General features: G+C 35.1%; 1 protein-coding gene across 2 annotated transcripts in view; it reads left to right on the forward strand.

The window, feature by feature from the left end:
- Positions 1 to 22,580, forward strand: part of ANO4 (anoctamin 4) — a 113,863-nt gene that overhangs the window by 25,801 nt on the left and 65,482 nt on the right. For both annotated transcript variants that reach the window (XM_065742751.1, XM_065742750.1), the window contains exon 3: positions 98 to 256. In XM_065742751.1, the coding sequence (XP_065598823.1) occupies positions 98 to 256 (159 nt within the window). The remainder of the gene's footprint in view (positions 1 to 97; positions 257 to 22,580) is intronic.

The raw sequence follows: 22,580 nt of genomic DNA on the forward strand, positions 1-22,580 counted from the left end.
TTAGTATTACTGAAAACTTGATGCAAATGCTGATGCAACAACTACTGAGGCAAATTAACACTGAACAATATTGAATTGTTGGAATTTCTCTTCACAGGAAGTATCTGATAAGAACAAAGCCAATGGACTCTATTTTAGAGATGGAAAATGTCGGATTGACTACATCCTGGTATACAGAAAATCCAATCCACAGACAGAAAAGAGGGAAGTGTTTGAAAGAAATATCAGGGCAGAAGGAATTCAAATGGAAAAAGAGGTAAAGGAGTTTCCCTGAAAAAAAAATTGAAACTTTTAAATCTGTGCAGAATATGAATTGTGTTTACTCTGAAACCGCTTTGCTCTGTTGTAGTAGTGGAAAAATGCTTTTAAGCATGACTAAATATAGACTACTTATTGCTAGAGAAGCAGGAAACCATAGCCTAAAGGAAAATCAGACACGTGGATTGAAATCCAAAACAGGCCATTACAGTCATCTTTTTCAATCTTATGCACAAGTAGGCCATAGAATTTAATCTTCTGAGTTGTGCAAATAGAGAAAACAAGTGCTGGGTTTGGATGGCCTAAATTCTACTCAGTGCAGTGCTCATTTCTGTGCATACATGTCCTACCAGTTCCACTCTTTGATGAGGATCTTGGTACTTGATTCAGTATCAAGACTCCTACCTTCCTTTTCTTTCAGCCAAGGTGTAAGGTCTTAGGAGATATTTAGGTCGTTTTAGAACTGACTACAAATCTCCCTTGCAGTCTTAATCATAATGTTAAAACAATTGAAAAGCACATATGAATTTCTTATGTCAACACAATGTCCTGAAACAGTGAATCTTTACTGGACAGGAATGTAAAATGAATGTAAACTGCTTTAAAAATGTACTGATAAGATAAGCAAAATACTCTTTTTTGCTTAGGTCTTCTTTCTTCTTTAACTTTTTTATATTTATTTAAATGGGACTTAAGTTTCCATGCAGAATAGATATACTGAATACTTAGTTTTGCTAGAGCCTGATCATCTTACACTTGTGTTGATATGCATTGTTGGTCTTCCTCTGTTGCAAGTGGCATGAGAATTTTTAGGTTACAGACATTGGTAAAGTGTTTAAATGTTGTATATGATCTCTCCTGTCACTGAAAATTTGGTACCTGTGTAGATACTCTGCCTGGGTGCTTAAAAGGCATTCTTCTTTGCAGAACACTGGGATAAGGAACGCAAGCTGTTTCTCTCCACTGTAATTAAAATGTTTCTTTTCGTTACACTTTTTATAGTGAACCAGGTAATGATAGATATTAAGTGCATGTCACTGGTTACGTCAAACAGTTGCCCTAAATTATTTTTTCAGATAATCTGGAAGTTAGCATCTTTGGTGCTGAAGTTGTTGCTGCATGTCTTAAATGGCAGCCGTTGTTCCTTTATTGCATATGCTTCCTGTAAAAATACCAATGTCTGAAAGAATTGCAAAACAAGAACTGAGAAATGGGAGTGCTGCTGTAGTGTGAGAGTAGCTTCATATCCTAGAATTCTGCCCTGCCTCCACCAGGAGAGGCATTGAAAATATCTCTGAAGTTTGGGAAGAAAATGAATGTGGAATAAATTCTCCATCTTGCTACATCTTTCTAACAGTTTTGAACTATTCTTGCTACTTCATCATTTTTTCAGTTCTTGCCTTTTACTGCTGTGCTAAGATCAGTGGTGAAAGTTATGAACCCTTTATATTTTAAGTATTATGAAACTTGTGCATTAGGCACAAAGAACTTTTTCAACTTGATGACTTAAGTGCTTACCATAGACTTTCCTCGTGCCTTTCAAGACCATTTACTTGGAGTATCCTGCTTCGGCTGTATGAATGTTCAACCAGTTTGATTATTCATTTTGTTTTCTATTATGCTACTGAAATGCAGTTCTATTTCTTATTAATCTCATTTGGCCTTGATGTGACTTCTTGCTGGCATCATTAACTGTACGTTTTCTAAACTAAGAGTGATCCAAATGAGGCTGTGTGACATGACTCAGGATAATGTTTTTGAAATTTAGGATACTAATCTTTTTAAACTTATGAATCTGACCTAAAATTAAACCCTAGCATGTATATTTTATGATCACTTTAGTTTCCGAGCTGATTTACAATCTTGAAGGAAATAAGTACATTCTTGGTACTCCCTCTCTGCCTTCCTGCAGAATAACAACTGTGATGCATAACACTTAGATTTTAACTATGTGGTATGGTTGGTTAATGCCTAGATGTTTTCCCATGATTTTCTACTTCTCTTTTTTTGTGACACTGCTAATTGTGCAGGGTTTCAGTTCTGGAATATTTTAACAGTAGATGTCTTTTCTAATTATTGTTCATATAAGAGATATTGTTTCTACTGGAAAACTTTGCCCACAGATAAAATGAGAGAATTGGCAAACATATACAGAAACAACAGGTTGTTACTGCTGGACTGAGAAACATATTTTTACATTCCATGAATTTGTGTGGTGGTAGGTTCGTACTTCTTGGCTACTGGCAGTCCATATATTGACATTTGATTATGTTAGTTCTGGTTTTTGTGTGAAGTCATAAATAGAAAACTTAGAGACCTCTTCACATTTTTGAAGCTACATTTCTCAGAAGCACTGCAGTGAAAGAATAATCCATTGCAATGACTAGCTGACAAGCATAACACAGCAAAATACCCAGGAAATGTGCACCCACATGCAGGGAGATAAATGTTTATTTAAGTGCATGAAATTAAAAAGTGAATCTGAAATGAATGAATGAATGTTGAGATAACTCGAGGCACAATGTCAGCATTGTGTAGCTGAGAAAGATCTGAACAGATATGTTTCTGACTGTAGAAAATGATTATAATTACAAGTATTGCTCAAAAAATTCCCACTCAAATTCTTCAGCTGTATTACACCATTCTCCAAGTTATGCTGGTTTTTGTGCTGTGTGTAACCAGTACTAAAGAACAAGGGGATTTCTGGCCAAGGAACTATCACTGAATTAGTAAAGATGTAGAAAATGGAGATCTCAAGTGAATGGGTAACCTAGAAGAGTAGCGTAAATCATTTTTTGAACATTCTCACTGTTTTTCATTGTTTGATCTGTATGTAAAAAGTGACTGTGCATGGAAACGTGTGATGATATACATAGAAGCTCTAAGAAAGTTAGTGAAAAATGAAGGTCACTCTAGGAAGAGAAACTGTATTTTCTTTTCATCAAGATGTACAACTAGGCATATTGATTAGTCCTTCTTAGTGTTTCATGAGAGAGGTAAATAAAAATAATATCCTGGCTCTGGGATTCTTGATAACCACAGTGTTTAATTTTTTTAATTCTCTTTGTAATAGACTTATGTATTGAGTAAAATGAAGAATCAGTCTTCAAAGGAAGCAAGTTCTTATTAAAGACTTGAAGTATCATTAGCAGTGCCTGTTTCCAGGCATAGATACTTTCTCTAAACATTACATAATTCTGATGCCTGCCAGAGGTGACTGGCAATGGTTAACAGGAGACGTGATATGAATGTTTACAATCTGAGTGCATGCTTCATATTCATCCAAATCTTGAATATCCCTAAGATCAATCAACCCTAAGAAAAAAATACTTATCATCCTTTTTATAAAAAGAAAAAATGCAGATTGCATCTGTCATTCCAAATACAGTGCTCATCCCTCTGAGATAGTAAAAAAAGCCAGAATTTTCCTGGGAAATTTATCGTTTCAAGAGAAAATGAAGATTCAGAATTACATTGGGTGCATGATATTTTTCACAGGTATAAAGACTCATAAATACAATGCAAATGCAAGATAGAGGTAGGGTACTTCTGGAAAGGAAACTGTATAAAATTGGATTTCTAATTCTTAAGAAAAAAAGATTATCTTAGGTTTGAGTAAATACTGTATCTGTGAGAGGATTTTGATGTTGGATAGAAACTAGCCATGTAGGAATAGATTACTTTTAATCTGAGCTTGGGATGTTTTACTGTATGGTGTTTTTGTTTTAATTTTGCTTCTTACGACTGCACTGAACTACTCATACAGTGCTATGAAAAGAACTAAATATTTTTTGCTTCATATTTTGTCCCACGTTTCATTTATAATTTGGAAATCGATTTGACACAAACTTTATTTGAAAAGACATTGGGCATATCAGTAGAAACTGATAGGTAGAAATTTAGAAAGAGAAACTATTAAGTAGTGAAAGAAGCATTCAGGCCCTATATTTTATATATTTTACATATTTTTGTATACTAATTTTTCCACATAAAAGTAATTAACTGCTTTTTCTTTCTGACCTAACAAGCAAGATTCCTGACAATTACTGAATGTTTCAGGAACTAGTTTAAGATATTTCACAGGAAGCAGTCAGTCCTTTTGGTCTGCTGCCTCCACATCAGTCTTTGCATCTCCCAGTTGAAAGATGTTAGGTTAGCATGGTGGTGCGTTTTTTCAGGAATAATCCAAACTGTATATTTTTTGCGTTGCATGCCTGATTAAAAATTTAAACATTGCCACCGTAAGTGTCAGGCTGTCACCAGCATGTCCCTAATTGCATTTGCTCCCTGCCTCAAGCAGTAGCTGACATTTCTGGGGCAACACCTGGCAGCTGATATGCAGCTGGTGTACACAGATTTTTTTCTCTACAGAAATAAAAAAAGAAGAGAAGGGGAAAGTAAAGTTCAATATAAGCTTCACTCTTTTTATATGAAGAAGTATCTACCAGCAGGCATATTCTTAACCAGAAACTTAAGAATACTAGTTAATGCTAGTTAATTAAGAAACTACTTGTCCAGAAGTTGATATAATGTTCTTACTGGACACTGTTATTTCATGACTTTCCAGATTTGGAGGCAGGTGTGCATTAGTTCATGTTGAAATAGCATGAAAGCTATAAAGCAGTTTATCTGAATATGGCTGTAACTTTGCTCTAATGGAACAGGACTTTAGGGGTTTGAACCATGTATTCAATAAGAGGCATATATTTAGTAGCAACCTGGAGCCTGCTTTAGAATGATGAATGTTGAGAAAAATTACAGATGACAGAAAGAGCACACAATATAGTATCTCCATGACTCTTGACTCCTCCTTGAGTGTAAAACCAAAATAGATTTATGACTATGTGAAAGTGAGGTAGAAGTTAGAAATAGTGAGTAGGAAAAAAACAAACATTGGAGCTTCAAAGACTGAAACTTCAAATATAGTTATGCTCAAAAAATGATGATGTGAATATGAGAAGTTATCATCAACAGCTGTTCTTCCTCAGCACAGTCAAATATTAGCATATTTCATTCTGACAAAAATGACATCTACTACTTTTTTTTTTTTTTTGTTAGTAATGCAGAGCCTAAACAATTATATCAAACTTCTCTTCTTTTTTTCTGGTTTGTGCACCATCACTGCAATTGTTCACAAGAGTCCTGTTACGTAAATGTTGCTGCTGATTGTAGTTCATGGGCAGAAAAGTACTAGGCTGACTTCAAGCCCTCCAGTGGCATTTGCAGAGCTCAGTTAGGAAAGGTGTTTCACAAAGTTAGCTTATTTAATTTGTCTCTCTGAGAAGCAGTGCACATAAAAAAATCATTGCCTTCTAAGTGACTATAAGTTTTGATTTCAGGTTTGGTTTCAGTGTATTCATTTATTGAAAAGACAACACTTTTAAAGTTATTTACTGCCACTATGGATATTAATTTAATCAAGGCATACAGTTTATAATAGATTGCTCAGCCAATGTCCAGGTTACTACCTGAAGCTTGCCAGGGTAGTTTATGGGATAGCCAGGAGCAGGGTACAGGTCAGGAAAATAGCTCAGCTAGGTAAACCCTTTTCCTAGCTGTCATTCTCCTTTTGTCTTCAAATCCCTTCCTTCAAGTTTAGTTAATTCTGCGCATACCAAAACCCCCTATCCACTAGAGAAGGTGTCTAGAAGAAGTTACCATCACCAAAACTGTATTGAATGTTCTCTGGACCTTTTTTTATGGAAAGGTGAGTATCTGTGTGCATGCCTGCTGTAACATACGCCCAGTGCACACCCTGCCACTAGGAAGCTCCAGGACTGCTGTGTGTGTGATGATCCTCCATAATGCACAGGCACAATAGGTCAGATGACATGGAGGATGTCACTTATGGCTAACAAGATTCCCTTTAGAACAAACTATATTGCTCTCTAGCTAGAAAAAATCATAGGTTGCTGACAATGAGTCTCTTAATTCTGACACTGTTCACATATTCCTTTTCTGTTCTACAATAATGTGTGACTTCTTTAATTGCAGCAGGTCACATTGCTGCCTGTCACCTTATCATTTAAGTCAACAGCTCAGTGACAGTTTCTGCCAGCTGAAGGATCTTTCTTTTACATATTAATGCATTTTCAATTATATGGTTTTATATGTATTACAGATTAAACATTCTTTCTTCCCTTGCTGATTGAATTTTAAAACATGCTCAAGAATATATTCAAGAAGAGATAAAATTCTTTGCCATTCTGTTCCCTTTTTAATAATGATGAAGGGCCCTATTTCTTCTGGTTACCTCCAATTGTCACATCCTTACCAAAAGAAAAAAAAAAAAAAAAACCTGCTTGGATGCACAAACACGTGTGCTCATGTATATGCAAAGTGAAAAAAAGGATAGCCAGTAATGAAAAATACTGTGTAAATGTCCCAGTCCCTTGACATAGGAGATAACTTTTTATGTGCTAGAGCTACAGTGAGTAAAACAGCAAGATATGAATAAGAGTGACATTGATTTCCTCATTTCAATAACTGGCATTTGGGCAAAATTAGGACTTAAATTATTAGTTACTACTGTAACTAATATTGGATATTCTGTAGCTTTCATGAACTCCATGTAAGTTATTTCAGTCTCTCACTTTCCCAGTTCTATTATTCAGTATGCAAATAACTACAACTAATGAACTTACAGCACAAATTACTATGTCTGCATGAGCTGCAGTTTCACAAACAGCATAATATCCTATCATTTACAGGTACAGTTTGTTATTTAATGTTTAATCACTGTGCCTGATGGCATCCAGAAATCATGGACAGAGACATCAGTGACAGAAACTATGCTTGCAAAAAGTGAAACAAACTGAAATGCAAGCTCATCACATGTATTATGAGTGAAAGTGCTTCCAGCTATTTAATTTGAACATAGGTCTGTTCTTTTCATCCAAGTTCAGACAGAACAAGTTATAAACAGACTGATTTCCCAAAGATTTATTGTTAGTTAATTATCTAATGCAAATAGCAAGAGGAGTCTTTATTCAGCAACATTCTACAGAAAAACGTATAGGTATGAATAAGCAAATATCTTTTTCCAGAGAGTGCTCCGTATAAAAAAAAAAAAAATTGTCAATAAACAGAGATGTTTCCCCCTATCTGGACCACTAAAGGAAATGATTTTAGCTTTCACAGACTGTATCCACCATACAGCACAGGGTCAATTTTACATAGAAATGTAAAGAAATGCATGGAAATCTGGATCAAGGGAGTCTAAACTCAAATTTCAGTGAGCAGTTTTTAAAAAAGAATCTTTTTGATTGACTGAAGGAGCCCATAAATATATATGTTTTTGAGTTGACAAATTCAGACCTTTAACAGGATGATGTAAAGTTGGTAGACTAAGAAATCTAATGTGACTTTTGCTGAAAATTTGATTTAGATATGAAAAAAGTATGGTTTTTGAATGGAGTGCAAAGGAAAAACAGAAACGATGTAGGTAACTGAAGAAGGATAAAAAGGCCCATGAGAAACTTCAGCCTCAGAAATGCTGAGTAGGATTTTTTTTTTATCAAAGAGTTTCTTGCCATCATTCTTCACAAATCAAAATGTCAAAAAGCTTTTAAAGGACACTATGCTCAAGGGAAAAAACAGGAGATAGATTTAAAAGCACAGTGCAGGTTTCAGATCAGATGTCCTCTATATGTCAAAAGTCACCTTTCCCTTAACAGTAATTGCTCTTAAACTGCAATTATTTTTGAGATGTTATTTGTCTGCCAGTGGCATCAGGATCAAGCTTAATCCATAAGGCTACTATCACTTAACACTCCATGAGAGTTTTTGTTGCCCAAAGGTGACACGACTGGCTTTTTACAACAGTCCCTCACTGAGCTGGTTTAGTAAGAAGATATCTAAAGTTGTCCATAGGGAACCAACACAAAGCATTTTGGGGTTGCACTCCTTGCAGGTAGACCCAGGAGGGAAGCATGACTCTGGAAAAGACAATTCCCTTCCTCACCGCCCCCCATCTTGGCAGAAGGTTTCTGAGCCCTCTCATTGGTTACTTGTTTTCTTTGCTATCCAGGTTAACTCATCCACACAGTGAGTGGGGCATTGGTGCTGCATGTCTTGGATTAAATGTATTTTAATTGCAGTAGCAGCATCACAGATAGAGCTGGATGAATTATCTCAGAGCTCGAACTTTATTAAAAAAGATGTTTTGGTTTATTGCTCTCTGGGTCCAGATTAAATCCAACGTTATTTGTTGCATACACGCATATTTGTTTCTTGCTGTTTGAGACTGGTAATGAAGTGGTGCTGGAAATGAAGTTTAATAAAGCTTGACCTGAGGAAATATTGTTCCTGGGGTAGCCACACTGACTGAAACCTCTGTCAGCCCATTAGTCATGTGCCTGTGTTTGAAGTCTTCTCTAAAACTCTGTTTTATCTACAAGTAACTTTTCTATTTATACATGAGAGCTTTTGAGAGAAGCTCTAAAGTGCCTGGTAGGCAAAGCAATTTAGTGATCTGTTTCTTTTGTCTTGGACATTTTCATAGTATAGCACTTTTCTTAGGTACAGACTGTTTTTTTTCTGTTAATGGACTCCTATAGATATTTCTTTTTAAAAGTAGGATGGACAACGTTTTCTGAAGTCTGCATTGACAGGCACTAATATAAGAATGTTGAGCTTACTTTTTTAACAGCCATCTCTTCTACCTGTTTAAAAGTCAAAACTGTGCAAAAAGAAAGCCTCCACAATGAAAATGAAAGCAGAAGAACAAAATGGAGACATATAAATGTGGCAACTATAACTCTCTATTTTCTCTTGTAATATTCAAAATTCCTATTTTTGGAAAATTTGTTTCCAGTGTGGTTTTTTTGACATTATTATTTTAAGTTAGTTTATAAATGTTGTATTTTGAAAAACTGTCATTATAGGTTAAGTAATACAGATAGAATAATAAAGGATTTTCACACTCATATAACTCTATACATAAGAAGCAGAAGTATATTGTTTTCTTATATCTTTCTCTGTCTCAGAAGTAACGTACCTATCACTCAGCATGCACCATTTCCTTTTGTAGAAAATTTAAGTCTATGAATTTAGAAATAGATTTTAAAATGAATTTGGCTGGAAAATCATCTCCCATAGTAAGTTTGCAAAACTCATCCATCTAATTTTAGGGGGGGGTTGTTTTTGTTTTTACATTTTCTAGCTTAATTGGTTTAGTTTCAGAAGTAGTCATTATTTTCTGAAAGCAGTGTATCAGCAAGTTTATTTGCTTGTACTGTAGTAGCTAAATTCTAATTAATATATTTTTTTCACAATTAGAATTCTTCTCTTTTGTTCTTCTTTCTGTGTATGTGTGTGTGAGGAAAATAACTCGAAAAGTTTTTAGCCAGTATAATATATCTCTTTTATTCAGGCCATTCCCTTTAAAATGTCCATTTAATCGGGACACAGTGAACCATAATATCATTTCTATTATTGTACTAATTGTTCAATTCTGATTTTCTTCATTACAAAATGTCAATAAAAATATAGTTTTGTAATGTAAATGTTCATTTATTAAAAAAAAAAAGACTGTAAAGAGGTTATCTACTTTGAGGAGAAAGCTATTCAGGTGTGGTTACATGCATCACTTTTTCTGATTTGTTCGTACTGTAGGTATACAAGAATGTTTTGGATATAGATTTTAATGTGATGGTCTGATGAGGATCTAGCACCTCTGGAATTATTCTTATGCAGTATATGGTTAGATCTGAGAGCCCCATCACCAGGTAACACCAAACATTTTCCAGTTAAGGACCCTGGTCATTATTTTGACCAGGAAGTGAAAAGCAGAATAAATCTGTTTTTTCCTTTGTTGCAATCCTGTTTGTTAAAAAAGAAATGTATCAAAATTTCTTTGGGGACTGGCAGAATCATATGGAAGGTATTTATTTTTTCATAATCTTGAATATTTGTCAACTAGCTCAAAGCCAAAATGTTCTCTCTCTAAAGGTTTTTTTCTTAGGATCATTTTCTTCATCAGGTCTGTTTCTTGGGAATTTTTACCATTTCTAATTATGTAAGCAGCAAATTTACTGTCTCTTAAGTTTCTTAGCCTTTCACAAAGTACTCATGCCTATTCTGGAGCACTGGCTCTTGATTTTATGAGTGCCATTCATTGGAAGCTTTGGCTTTCTGAGACAGGACTGGGCTAAACAAATGCTCTGAAACAGGAATTGAGTGGGTGGAAGCTGTGGTACATAGAGCATCCAGGGTCAACAACTCAGTGCAAGTTTATGGATTTTATAGTTAGCTTCAGAAATTCACAGGAGAGTAAATTAGAAAACCCTTAAAGGCAGAGTTGTAGGAACTACCGCAGAAGTTGGATAGATGATGAGGAAGATAATGCAAAACTGGAGAAAAGGAGGCACAGAGACCCAAAAGGAGAAAAAAATCATCTTACTGACTGTGGCTGTTTGCAATGCAGATAATATGATGGGAGAAATAAGTCATTCTGGGTAGCAGTTCATCTCAGTCTAGGATGGAAAACTAAAACAGAACAAAATAATCATACCCTGAAGGTGTCTGTTTCTCTTCATTGCAGAATTCTAAATATTGTTGCCCTAAATCACACCTGTGATGTCTGCTCCTTGGGACTAAGCTTTTGGGCAAATTTTCAGTGTCAGTGGTCTTAAGGCCATGGCAGAGCCAGTTTTGATACAAATATATGAGCCTGCTGGTGTCCAGCAGGAGAAACTGGGATAGATATATGGCACACAACTTAGCTGTAAACTGATAAGTACTTTTATTCCCTTTAACCCCAAGTAGTATCTAAAGTTTTATGAGTTTTATGTGAACAGATCTATGGATTGCAGGACCACTCTCAATACTGGTTGAGTGTAAAACAAACAGCTAAAAAAAATGTGACATTTATAATGTTCAAGCCTAAATTGCTCTATGTATGGAGTCAATTCATGCTTCAGCATTTTCAAATCTAATTTCTGCAAGATGGCCCTCAAAGCTTTTCAAGAGATCACACATCACTAATGTGAGGAAGTTTGTTCCCCAATTCATTAATGAATAAAAGCTGCATAGAGAAAACATTCACTCACTCAAGAAATCATCTGAAAAACAACAATGAAATATACATACTACCATGCATTATTCAATATGTACTATCTCATCATTAAGACTTAGGAGTGACGCCTGAGGGTATAATTGTATTTGTCTCCTGGACACAAGCTAAAAAAAGTGCGTATTTCCTTGCTGCATATAATATATATATATAAATATATATATATAGCATAATACGATGCTGGAAGGACAGCCACGCTGCTAAGATAAATCTGTTTGGAGTAAAATTGAGTACCAACTAGCAAATTTTCTAACAAATGCTGCTTTCATAAATGGTCACTAATATAGATTAGGCTCAGCAAAAAGTTTTAGCTGAGGAAAAAGGAAAATGTTTTCAAAATGTGAAAAATTTTCATTTAAACGTTTTCAAAATTAAATGTGTGATATTGAAATGTCATTGATAAGAAAAAAGGTTTACAAAAGTTAAAACAGGAAAAAAAGACAACAGTGTTTTAAAATGCCTACATAGTCCAGCAAGATACCAAAACATTATTTTGTGTGGACTATGATTTTTGTTTTAAACTGAAAATTTTCAAGTGTTTACCTATACGTTTTTAGAAATCTTGTTCAGTGTTTCATTTTTATATAATTTGTTCAGTTTTGTATTGAAACACAATGTAGTTCTCTCAAATGTCATCACAGATGATCACTGAAAAGTAGGACTGTGTACCTAGCAAAGGTACCAGATTTTGTGAACTATTTACTAATGATGCAGAAAAGAACTGGCAGAAGCCTTTGTAGTCGCATTCACTGTGAAAGTATTTTACTTCTCATGAATACCAGAAAGTGCAAATACATTAATAGTTTGGGATGTGGCAACCCACAGTTTGATATAGATCTCATCAGGTTATACATGGAATTGAATGAACTGAGGTACAATTTTTATCCTCCTATTTCAAATTGCCCTTTGGATGCCCCATCCCTGGAGGCTTTCAAAGTCAGGTAGTATGAGGCTCTGGACAACCTGATCTGGTGGGTGGCAGCCCTGCCCATAGCAAGGGGTTGGAACCAAGTGAGCTTTAAGGGCACATCCAACCCAAGCCATTCTATGATTGTCATGCATCCTAAAACTTTGCAATGGAAGTGTGGATGTTTTTTTTCAGGTTTTCATGAATAATTTGAATTTTTATTTTTTTAAATGTGCATGTGCATCTCTCTAGACTTCTGACAAACATTCTTGTTAACTGCATCAGTGGAGTCTCAGAGCACTGTCGACAAGCTACTACTACCAAGATCCTAAAATTATCTCTAAAGAAAATCGAATGTTTTGATAAACATGTCCTTTAAGTACTATTTTTTCCTGAATTATCTTTTTTTTTAATCAAAATTATTTATTACTTTATTGAATTGTGAATGATGAATGTAAAAAAAAAAAAAAAAAAAAAAGGAGGGGTGGATGTGTGGATGGCAGTTTGAATTTTTCCAGAATCAGCAGTCATTTCTTCATTGCTGCCCTCTTGCCAGAAATTATTACAGTAATGTTCACACAGGAACATGATGTAGGGCTTTTATCTCAAACTTGACACTGTCACATTCCTTATATGATCCTTCTAGTCCCACATCCCAACTCCTGAAAATCCCAAGCCAATATAAGATGAGATTTCTAGAGCCATATTAGTTGCATGTGTTGCTTTTGAGAAGGTGATACTCTGCAGTCTTTTCAAATTCACCTGTGGTTATTGTAAACATAAAAAAAAAAAAAAAAACCCTAATGTGTTAACAAGTCCTATTTTAGCAAAAAATTGGGCACTAGAACCAAACCAGAAAATACATCAAACACCACTTTTAGATCATATTTAACACTTAGAGGTCTTTCTGCTTTAGTCACTATCTCATTCACGCTAGGGAAACTAAGGAATTCTTGACTGTTCTACTCCCACTTCAAGTCTTCCAGCACCAGCTTTCCTTGTGGAGCACTTTCAGCTTGCTTCATGTCCCTGCCTTTTCTCCAAGGTTTCCCAACCTCTTTCAAATATCCCCACAACTCTTCCAGATCCCATTCCCTAGTAGGAATGCAGGGATTGATGACGCATATACCAACGATGTTTCAGTCTTCATCTGTGATCTTTGTTGTTCTGACACTCAGTTCTGAGTAATGGTACTCAGTGGGTACACTGAAGTTGAACAGTGCCAAATAAGAGAGGTTTGATTTTATAATGATTTAAGAAGTGCAAATAGTAACAGAGAAGACTGGGAAGTACCTACAGCTGCAAGGCAGGACAGATACACACTGCCAGTAATTTTTCCAACTTTGGCTTAGAACCATAGAATTATACAATATCTTGAGTGGGCAGGGACCCATAAGAATCATGGAGTCCAATACACGGAACCACTCAAAAATCAGACTGTATGACTGAGAGCATTGTCCAGACATTCCTTGAACTCCACCAGTTTGGGGATTTGACCGCTGCCATGGGAAGCTTCTTCCAGTGCCTGACCCCCTCTGGTGAAGAAACTTTTTCCAAAAGTCTCCTTTGCCAAATCACTCCAATGTTTTGGTACTGTGTGGTGTCTTTCTTTTGTTTGTTTGTTTGTTTGTTTTTGCTATAACTGACCTAAGTGTCTTGAGATACAATTTAATCGATCATTTCTAAATGCATTCAAAAGGTGTAGAGCAATTCATTCCCTTCAAACAACTGCCTATTTTGAAAATGATACTGTCATCTGCTTGTCAATTTCTTCTTTTATTTTGAATTACATTTTTTCATTTACATTTTTTCCTTAAGTCTAGTTTTCCAAAAGTCATGATCATTCTTATTGTTCTGCTCTGATCTTTCTTTAATTGATCCATGTATAATTCCATTAGTAGTTCGTGGAATTTTGTGTTTATTTTATACAAGGTTCCTTCAACTCAAAGGCTAAGATTACTACCATTTGCCTTCTCATATTGAATTTAGTAAAAATACGTCTATCTGTCATTTATTATGCTCCAGAGGCTATACTTGGAAGAGGTCTCATGTCAGAAATACCTCCTTCATATATCTGTTAGATTTATGGTGCAGTTAGAGGGCAATTGGCAGGACAAGTACCATTCTGTGGTTGTATGAGGGAATCTGGAGAGATAAAAGTGACATTGACTGACGAGAAGGAGACAAGCAAGACAGAGAGATGGGATTCTGCAGGAGGAAACAGATTTAACAGTGGGAGACATTTCTCAGATATATATGTGTAAGACAAAGGTAGAAGAGGATCTGCTTTAAAATATCATGCTGCAAATATGGGTTTGCTTTTTTCCTTCCCTCTTTGAAAAGCGACGTGGCAGTTGTAGACAGTAGTGCACTGAGATTATTGAAGGAAAGAAATTCAACAGTTTTGTTACTGAGTTAATAGCACACCCTTCAGTAACTACTAGCAAGAACATAGATAAGTACATGCCATATAATTTTAATAACATTTATTTCCTAGCCAATTCACTGCTATTCTCATATTTGAAAGAGATCATGTCTGAGTGTATGGGTGTTTGTACAGAAATAAATGTGGTTTCTCAATAAATTTACATGACATGATTCAAAACACAACATTTCTTCACTACTTCTATTACACATACTAGAATTTCTGTATTTTAAATATCAGCAAGGATAGCCTACAGAGTATGAACAATTATAATTTTTTAGATGGTGATATTTTGAAAAAGTGTTCTGTAGTTTGGATAATTTCTAATGTCTACTACTGTAGCACTAATGGAATTTTTCCCCAGTTTTGAAATACCTTTTCTAGTATTCCCTGGGGCCCAGCTGTTTTGTTTTTAAGCAAATTCTTTTCAAAAATGTTTGAATTATAATTTTAAGAGCCCTTACTGTATGAACCATACTGACTTTTTTCAGAGATCTTATCTAATGGAATTGTAATTTTCCAGTCTCTAAATCTTTGTTGTAGAAGAAAAACTCTAATTATAATGCTTCTACAAAGTATATAGAAAGAATGGGATTAGTAAGCGAAGTGGGATTTTGTCTTATTTTTCTTTTCAATTTGCATTTTTACAATTTCCCACACAAGAGAATGAAACTGATTGCTGTAAGCTTACCAAATGCATTAGTTTCAGAGGTACAATATGTGAGAATTTCGATTCCAGTCCGAAGTTTTATGCTGAATGAAAGTATCTGAATAGTGCTACCGAGCTAGAAAACGTTTTGATAACTTCTGTTCCGCGTTTGGAATGTGAATTCTCTGCTGCAGCCCTTAGTGACTCAGCTCCTCTATGGAAAGGGAGCAAAATAAAAGATTCTAGAAACCATTACCAGTAGTGTTAATTCTCTCAATAGATAACAAAGATTGCAGTTTCCTGAGCTGAACATCTGCCTTTTGCTAGATAAGTCTTTTAAGTAGAATGGACATTTCTTAATCTGTAGAAAAAGATGTTACTATCTGTTAAGCAAAGTTCTTCATTTCAGTGGTTTCCACAGAGCAAGTGAATTTGGAGGGGAGAATCTTTGCTAGTGTATGTGCTGCATGATACCTTATTTTTGTCATGTTATAGGAACCTCAAATTTCAGTATCACTCAGCAAACAATTTTCATTACATTGCAACATATGCAATCAGATCAAAACTAACACTATCTCACTTGATGGTGACATCAGCATTCAAGCCAAAGGAGGACTTGTTCTCACTAACGTCTTTCATTGTATCTTCATGTAAGAGGCCTGAACTAAGAGAGCAAATCATCTTTGTCCTCTACTGCACTTATCTGAACCATTAAAATACTGAGCTCCATCTGGTGCTGCTTTGCCTTTCTGTATCATACAGAAAGAACCCAGTGCTAATAGGCACACTGTGAATGGCAATAACTCTTTAACACTGGGCTAATGTTAGGTGTCTTCACTGTTAGTACACTGTGCCATGAAGGGATTTTGTTTTAGTATAACAAATTAGAACAATCCAGAGTAAAATTATAATTTGTTCTTTTTATATATTGGCCCTGTTTCATTTAAAGCACATTGAACAAATGAAGAGATTTGTCCAGAAATGCATAAAGGATCTAGGAATCTCCCTTCTTTATTTAGAGATACTATTATATATTTAAATTTCATCTTTTGTGTTCAGTCAAGTTCTAATTATGCTACGTTTGTTTAATAAACTGATTTTTTCTATGTATACAATTTTAACATCAGATGATGTCATTATATATGGAAGTCAAACTACTATGAGCATAGCTTAGCAGAGACAGATCCACGATTCTGTGAAATCCTAGCATTGAAAGCATGTAGGTGACTTGAATAACTGTCGGCTGCATTATGCCATGTGGACTTCATCACAGCCTCTCTCCTGATAGTATCATTTGAATTAGGCTCTTCTGCAGCTGTAGTCTCAATGAGTTCATTAGAATCTCTCTTTAGAAAGAATTACATAAATATGGAGGTAGTGGACTGTAATTGAGAGCTACACCGAAAGCACTGGCAGGTATTCATATAAGTAATGAATATCTTCCTTGAATGTGTGAGCTAAAGAGCAGGGGTCTGAAAATAAAGAATTGAGCAACCAAATGCCTTCATCTTGCTGGAGCACAAGCAGGTGCTCCAGTGATGAGATGCTGCAAACTCTTCTGGATCCACGTGGAAGATCAGTAATGACCTTTTTGTCCAGAGTGGCTACAGTGCCCAGGAAGTTTGCAAGGTGGCCATCCACAGAAATATTCAATGCCCCAAAACCCACTGGGGTTTGGATTTCCAGAAGACCTTTGCAACCTCAGTTGTCCAATGCTATGACAAGCACCTTGTTCAGTTCCTCTAGGTTACTTGTATGCAAAAGCTATAATAAGCCTGCCTGCATGTTTTGTGTGTCTGACTGATTGCTAAGCTTGTGAGATTAACTGCTGGACAAAAAATAAATTGTCTTTTTCTGTGCCAAAGCAATGTTTCTCCAACAAGCCTCTAAAAGCAAATATGAATATCTGATAGACATTTAATTAAATGTAAGCACTTTTTTACTTCAAAAAATGATAAATGAGGCATATAAATGTACTGGGAAAATACTGTTTTTGTATTTTACACTTGGGATAAATCACAGTGGGAGATGCTTGATAAGATGTAGTTCAATGGTAGGATGAATTTTTCACAGCCAGTGATGCTTTAAGTAAAATATTGTACCTAGGGGACATTTTTTGGCCAGCTGTACAGTCAAAAAGATTTTATGATCTCAACTATCACTGTATAAAATATTAACATTTTTCATCTGAAATTAAGTTTACAGCTGATCTCATATTAACAGATATAATCAAACAATGAGTTTGTACGTAAAAATGCATTCTTCTCAGTGTTTTTATCTATCTGCATTTTTAAACGTGCAAGTAAGTATTTTCACATATTTATACTATCTTCTCATCCAAAAAAAAAAATTAAATCTGCATTTTATCATTTATATGATCAGTTATTTTGTCATGGTCAAACTTGTATTCAGTATACACTAAAGGGATTATCAATAAATGTTTTATCATTGCCTCGCTGTCAGTTCAACCTCTTCCATTAAGATGATCATGCTTTAGGTATTTTTAATCCTTTCTTCAGGAAGTGGAATCTAAATCAGAGAATACTGTTTCCCTGGTAGATTTACTACATCTAAGTTACCCTACTGGGACATTCACTCTTTCCACCTCAAGTGAATGCAAATGACTTTTGTTGGGATTAAAGGCATACTTTCTCAAGTTATTTCTTGATCCAGATGAATTTGTTTCTATTTACTGCAGACTGTAAAGTCACTGTTGCACATTAAACTTTAGCAATGGCATAGTACATACATTTTGCTTCTACTCAAGTAGACCACCCTGTTCCTTAGGTTGCCCTCCTACTCTTGTATTTTGTCTACATGAAGGGACATTTGTAAACAGTCCCCCTTGTTACTAACTCTACTCTGTTCCAGCAATGATATCCTGTCAGCTGCTGCCAAAAAATTAAGCACTGTGACAATGACACCTGCTCTGAGTTGGCTTAGATGACACACTGCCCGGACGCTGGCAGTAGCCAGCCACCTGCTTGTATTAGCTAACTCCACTGAAGCTGAACCTCTGGAAATATTTTGCTAAGCAAAGATAAAGCTTTACCCATCATCAAATTTTCATATAAAAATCATAGTGAATTGTAACCCCTTCCCTGTGGCTCCTTACACAGTTATTCTACATTTTATACGGCAATGTCCTCCTATGTCAACACAGTTTTATTAACAGCTTTCTATTTATTAGTTAGGGCTTTATTTCTTGAATCATATTTTCACCTTTACTGCTTTTGTCCTAGAGATTCACCTAAGTCAAAAGCTTCTTAACATTCTGGTTGAAATGTGGGCAGTATGTTCCTCTTTTCCATCACACGTGATGTGATTGAAAGGATACAGTTGAAAGATACAGGCACTATTATTTACTAGATTCCTTTGATCCATGAATGTAGAGGTTAATGCATTTGTGTGTGTAATATTTTCCCTCAAGCAGAGCATATATTGGGAGTGTGTAATTACTTACCCAGTGGTAACGTTTGCACTTTTGAACAGTACTGGCAGAACATTATTGCTGCTTGTCCAGTTCTACGCAATTATCTTCGTGAATTTATATTTATTTTGGTTTTGCAGAGGAAGGATGATTTAATCAGCTAAAATTTGCTGGCTTTTGTTTTTATCCCCTTAATTCAGTCCAAATGGCAAATCAATCTGTGCTGTTAATATACTAGAGTCATTTTCAAAAACAGTGGAACCTGTGACAGTTACTATTTACTGCTCTGTGCTGAGATATCATATGGAACTTGATTATAGACAGAATTCTTATCAGAGGATAAACGATTTTCTCTTCTTTTCTGGCTTTTCTTTTCTGAGGTTCTTAACAAAAATTAACTGTTTGCAAGTAACTCCAGCACTATTCCCATTCTTTCTTTTATGTTACCTTGCTGAGTCTTCCTAATTTAGGTAAGAATTGAGTCTAGATGCTGGATCTGTTTCAAAATCTTTTTATCTTATTTTACTTTGATAAGGAAGACATTAAAAGGTGGAAAAAGGTCTTGAGTCTTTTTTTTAAAGGGAAAATGTGTTTCTAGTAAATTCTGATTTCTTTTCCTTTTACATCTTTTCCCTGTAGATAAGCATACGCAAATTAGAGCATTGGTTTTTACAGTTGTCTGCCTAGTAGCCTCAAGGCAAATAAAGAATTACACCACCCAATTGGAGATTCTGTAATTTTATCTTTCTTCAAGGTTATCTCCTGTGCATCTCTTCTACTTTCTTAAATTTTTACCTAAAAAAATACTGTATTAAGGTGAGTCCTACAGTTGTTTTTGTCTCAAAATGACTTGATAATATTAATAATGAATTTTTAAAAATATTTTTGTTGGAAAATAATATTTAAGGGTGTATTTGATAAAGACCACAAATCTCCAGCCTTGATCCTAGATGGCAGCCTGCAAATACTGCAAAATGTGGGCTTTTCAAGAGATGTTCAAAGTCAGCATAATTTTGCTTCCATTCAGACTAACAATGATAACTTCAGAAAGAGCAGAGTCAGGTCAATAGTGAATACGTATTTTTAATCCTACCATCAAAAGAACTTGGAGTGCTTGCAGAAATACGAGTGAATTTGTCAGCCAGAAGTTCAGTTCAACAGCAGTTAACACCACTCTGTTTCTAGACATGAAAGCTTGCTTTCAGAAAAAGATCAAGAACATGATGTTTCTTTACAAGTTTTCCTTGGCCTACCTGATGACCCAAAGAAGTTGCTTATGCTTTTGAGTTTAAGTAAATGGTCCTTACGTTACACTCTCACATTACTTTTACAGTGATACTGAAGTAGAATACAGTGTTTAGTTTTTAAGGACATTTGTGGTTGATTTGTTTTCTTTGTGAATAAAGTGTCTCAGCAGACTTAGTGGTAGAAGATAAAGGTGGTCGTGTCAGAAGGAAGAAGTAGTCATTTCTACCTATAATAGGTGGTCCTATGGCACTACTTGTATTGTCAGGTTGGCAACAATGATATCGTGATAAAAGTGATTTTATCAGTGAAGACTGAAAGGGTGAGAATTAATGAATACCTCATACTAAAACGTAGGCCATGGAAACATCTACTTGTGGTTATTAAATACTGGTCTGGTATTTTCTGGAATATGATAGTTCCAGATCAACTGAAAAAGGAGGTGAGTGAGCAGGGAGAAGAAGGATGGAAAAATAACAGCTTGTGAAAAATAGTAGATTGATGGCACCACAGAGAGGCATTCTTCGTATGTTGACTATCTGTGACTGAGGTTGTGGTGATTTGAATTCTATCCTACAGGACATTCTATTATGTTTTGAAGATGAGTATTCAATTACTAAGTATATAAGTAATAAACTAAGTACACATTGCTAGTGTGTTTAATCAGAATTAAAAACAAACAAAAAGTAAAATAAAATAAAAATAAATAAAGAAACATTCCTCTAAAAAACAGGTCGCTTTATAAATAAAGCCTTCTTTACATGTTCTTTGAATGTTCTCTACTTTCCTGTGTAAAAACTTGTATTACTTCAACCAACATTCCTCTGAAAAAGTGCACAAATTTTACCAGAGAAAATATTTTTTCTCAACTAGTTACAGTAAGTGGCTTGCCCAGAGATGTTGTGAAATCTTTTTCCGTGGAGGTGTTATTCAGAACTCAACAGGACAAGCCCCTGAGCAAGTGATTAAAACTGTCCCTCGTTTAGGTAAAGTGAGTACAGATGACCCCTAGAGGGGACCTAAATTAATCTGTGGTTCTCTGATTATAATCAAGTCTCTTGTCACACACTATGCATATTCTTCCTCAAGGAATAAGTTTCAAATGGACGATTTATGTGAACATTGGTGGCCTGGCAATTATCACAAGGTAATAATGATGACACTGGTGTCATGAATCAAAGGTAAACACATGCTCCATTTTAATGTTTTCAAAGTGTTATATTTCATTTTCTGTTCCCTTTGTTGCTGTGTTAATTTTTATTTCTTTATCATCTAGACATCACTTTCCAGCAAATCGCTTATGTCAATAAACAGTTTTCTTATTTAAATTTCGAAGCTGAGCAGTGTTAACATTGATTTTTGTTTGCATGCTTCTATAATGTGAAATTGAGTTTGTTTCTCCAAAGTTTTTAATGAGCCAAGTCTCTAAAGTCAATTATAAAAGAACAGCGTTCCTCTCAGTGGAACATTAAGAAGACAGAGGATACTAAGGGGTCTAAATACTAATATAACAAAGACAGTTTAGCAGACTCTATTTATTAAGTATTTTTGTAACTAAGATAGAGCTATTGATATTTCCTTTTAGATGCTTTGATTTGCAATTTTCTTCTTTAATTAGGTGAATGTGACATTGCATTCAATTACTCTTCCATATGGATTGTTCTTTTAGTTCCAATCTTGCTTATCTCAGTTTTTCCATATGCTTTCTTTTATGAACACTTAACATGAAGAAACCTAATTGAACTGGATTTGCATATTCATAATTTAGCATTATTGTCTCTTCTGAAAATAACCAAGCCTCATAAATACATATTTATTAGATCTTATGCAGACAAAATTGACAAAACTATATTACAATATACTGGTTAAAAATAATAGATATCTTTAAACTTCTGTATTTATTTTTCTCATAAGTATTTGGAATCTTTTCATGTTTCTATGTGAAAATATGTAACACATAAGAAATCAAATTTAGATAAATTTAGGTTTCACTTGTGAAATAGCATATCCACAAGTCCTGTAACTGTGACCATCATACTTTGTATGGTTTAGATTGCAATGTGCTGGAAAATGCATATAACATCCATCACTAAATTTATAGACTGTTTTAAATGAATGTCCTCAATTTCTCAACTATTATCAGTGTGTTGGGACATTACTAGAAGATCCTTTGGTATAGTTTGGTTTTCATGCATGCTGTTTATGAAAAAGTTGCCAGTCTTCTGCTGACTTAACCTCTATGAGAGTAGTTTGCAGGAAATTCTTCTAGTAGCCGTGTGTAGTCTTGGTTGTGTGTTATCTACTTGATGAAGTCAGACTTCAGAATCCCCAGTAACTTGTAATAACTAGGAATGAATGTGAGGAGCTTTTAATACAGTACAGAGTCTAAAAGACTAGGAAATCATTCCCTAATGTCTAACTAATTCTTAAACTAACAGATTTTCCACCTGATTGTCTGAGTCCTCACACTGTCCTTCTCTCATACTCGGTACACCTTCACTCAGTTCCTGGACATTCCTTGAATTCAGCCTGTTGTAGCTGTCTCTGTTAGTGTGATCCATTCAGTTGTTGTAAGCTGCATGGAATGCAGTT

This window comes from Cyrtonyx montezumae, unplaced genomic scaffold (assembly GCF_038088225.1).
Source record: "Cyrtonyx montezumae isolate F1298 unplaced genomic scaffold, pur_monq_1.0 scaffold_3, whole genome shotgun sequence".
Taxonomy (NCBI): Eukaryota; Metazoa; Chordata; class Aves; order Galliformes; family Odontophoridae; genus Cyrtonyx; species Cyrtonyx montezumae.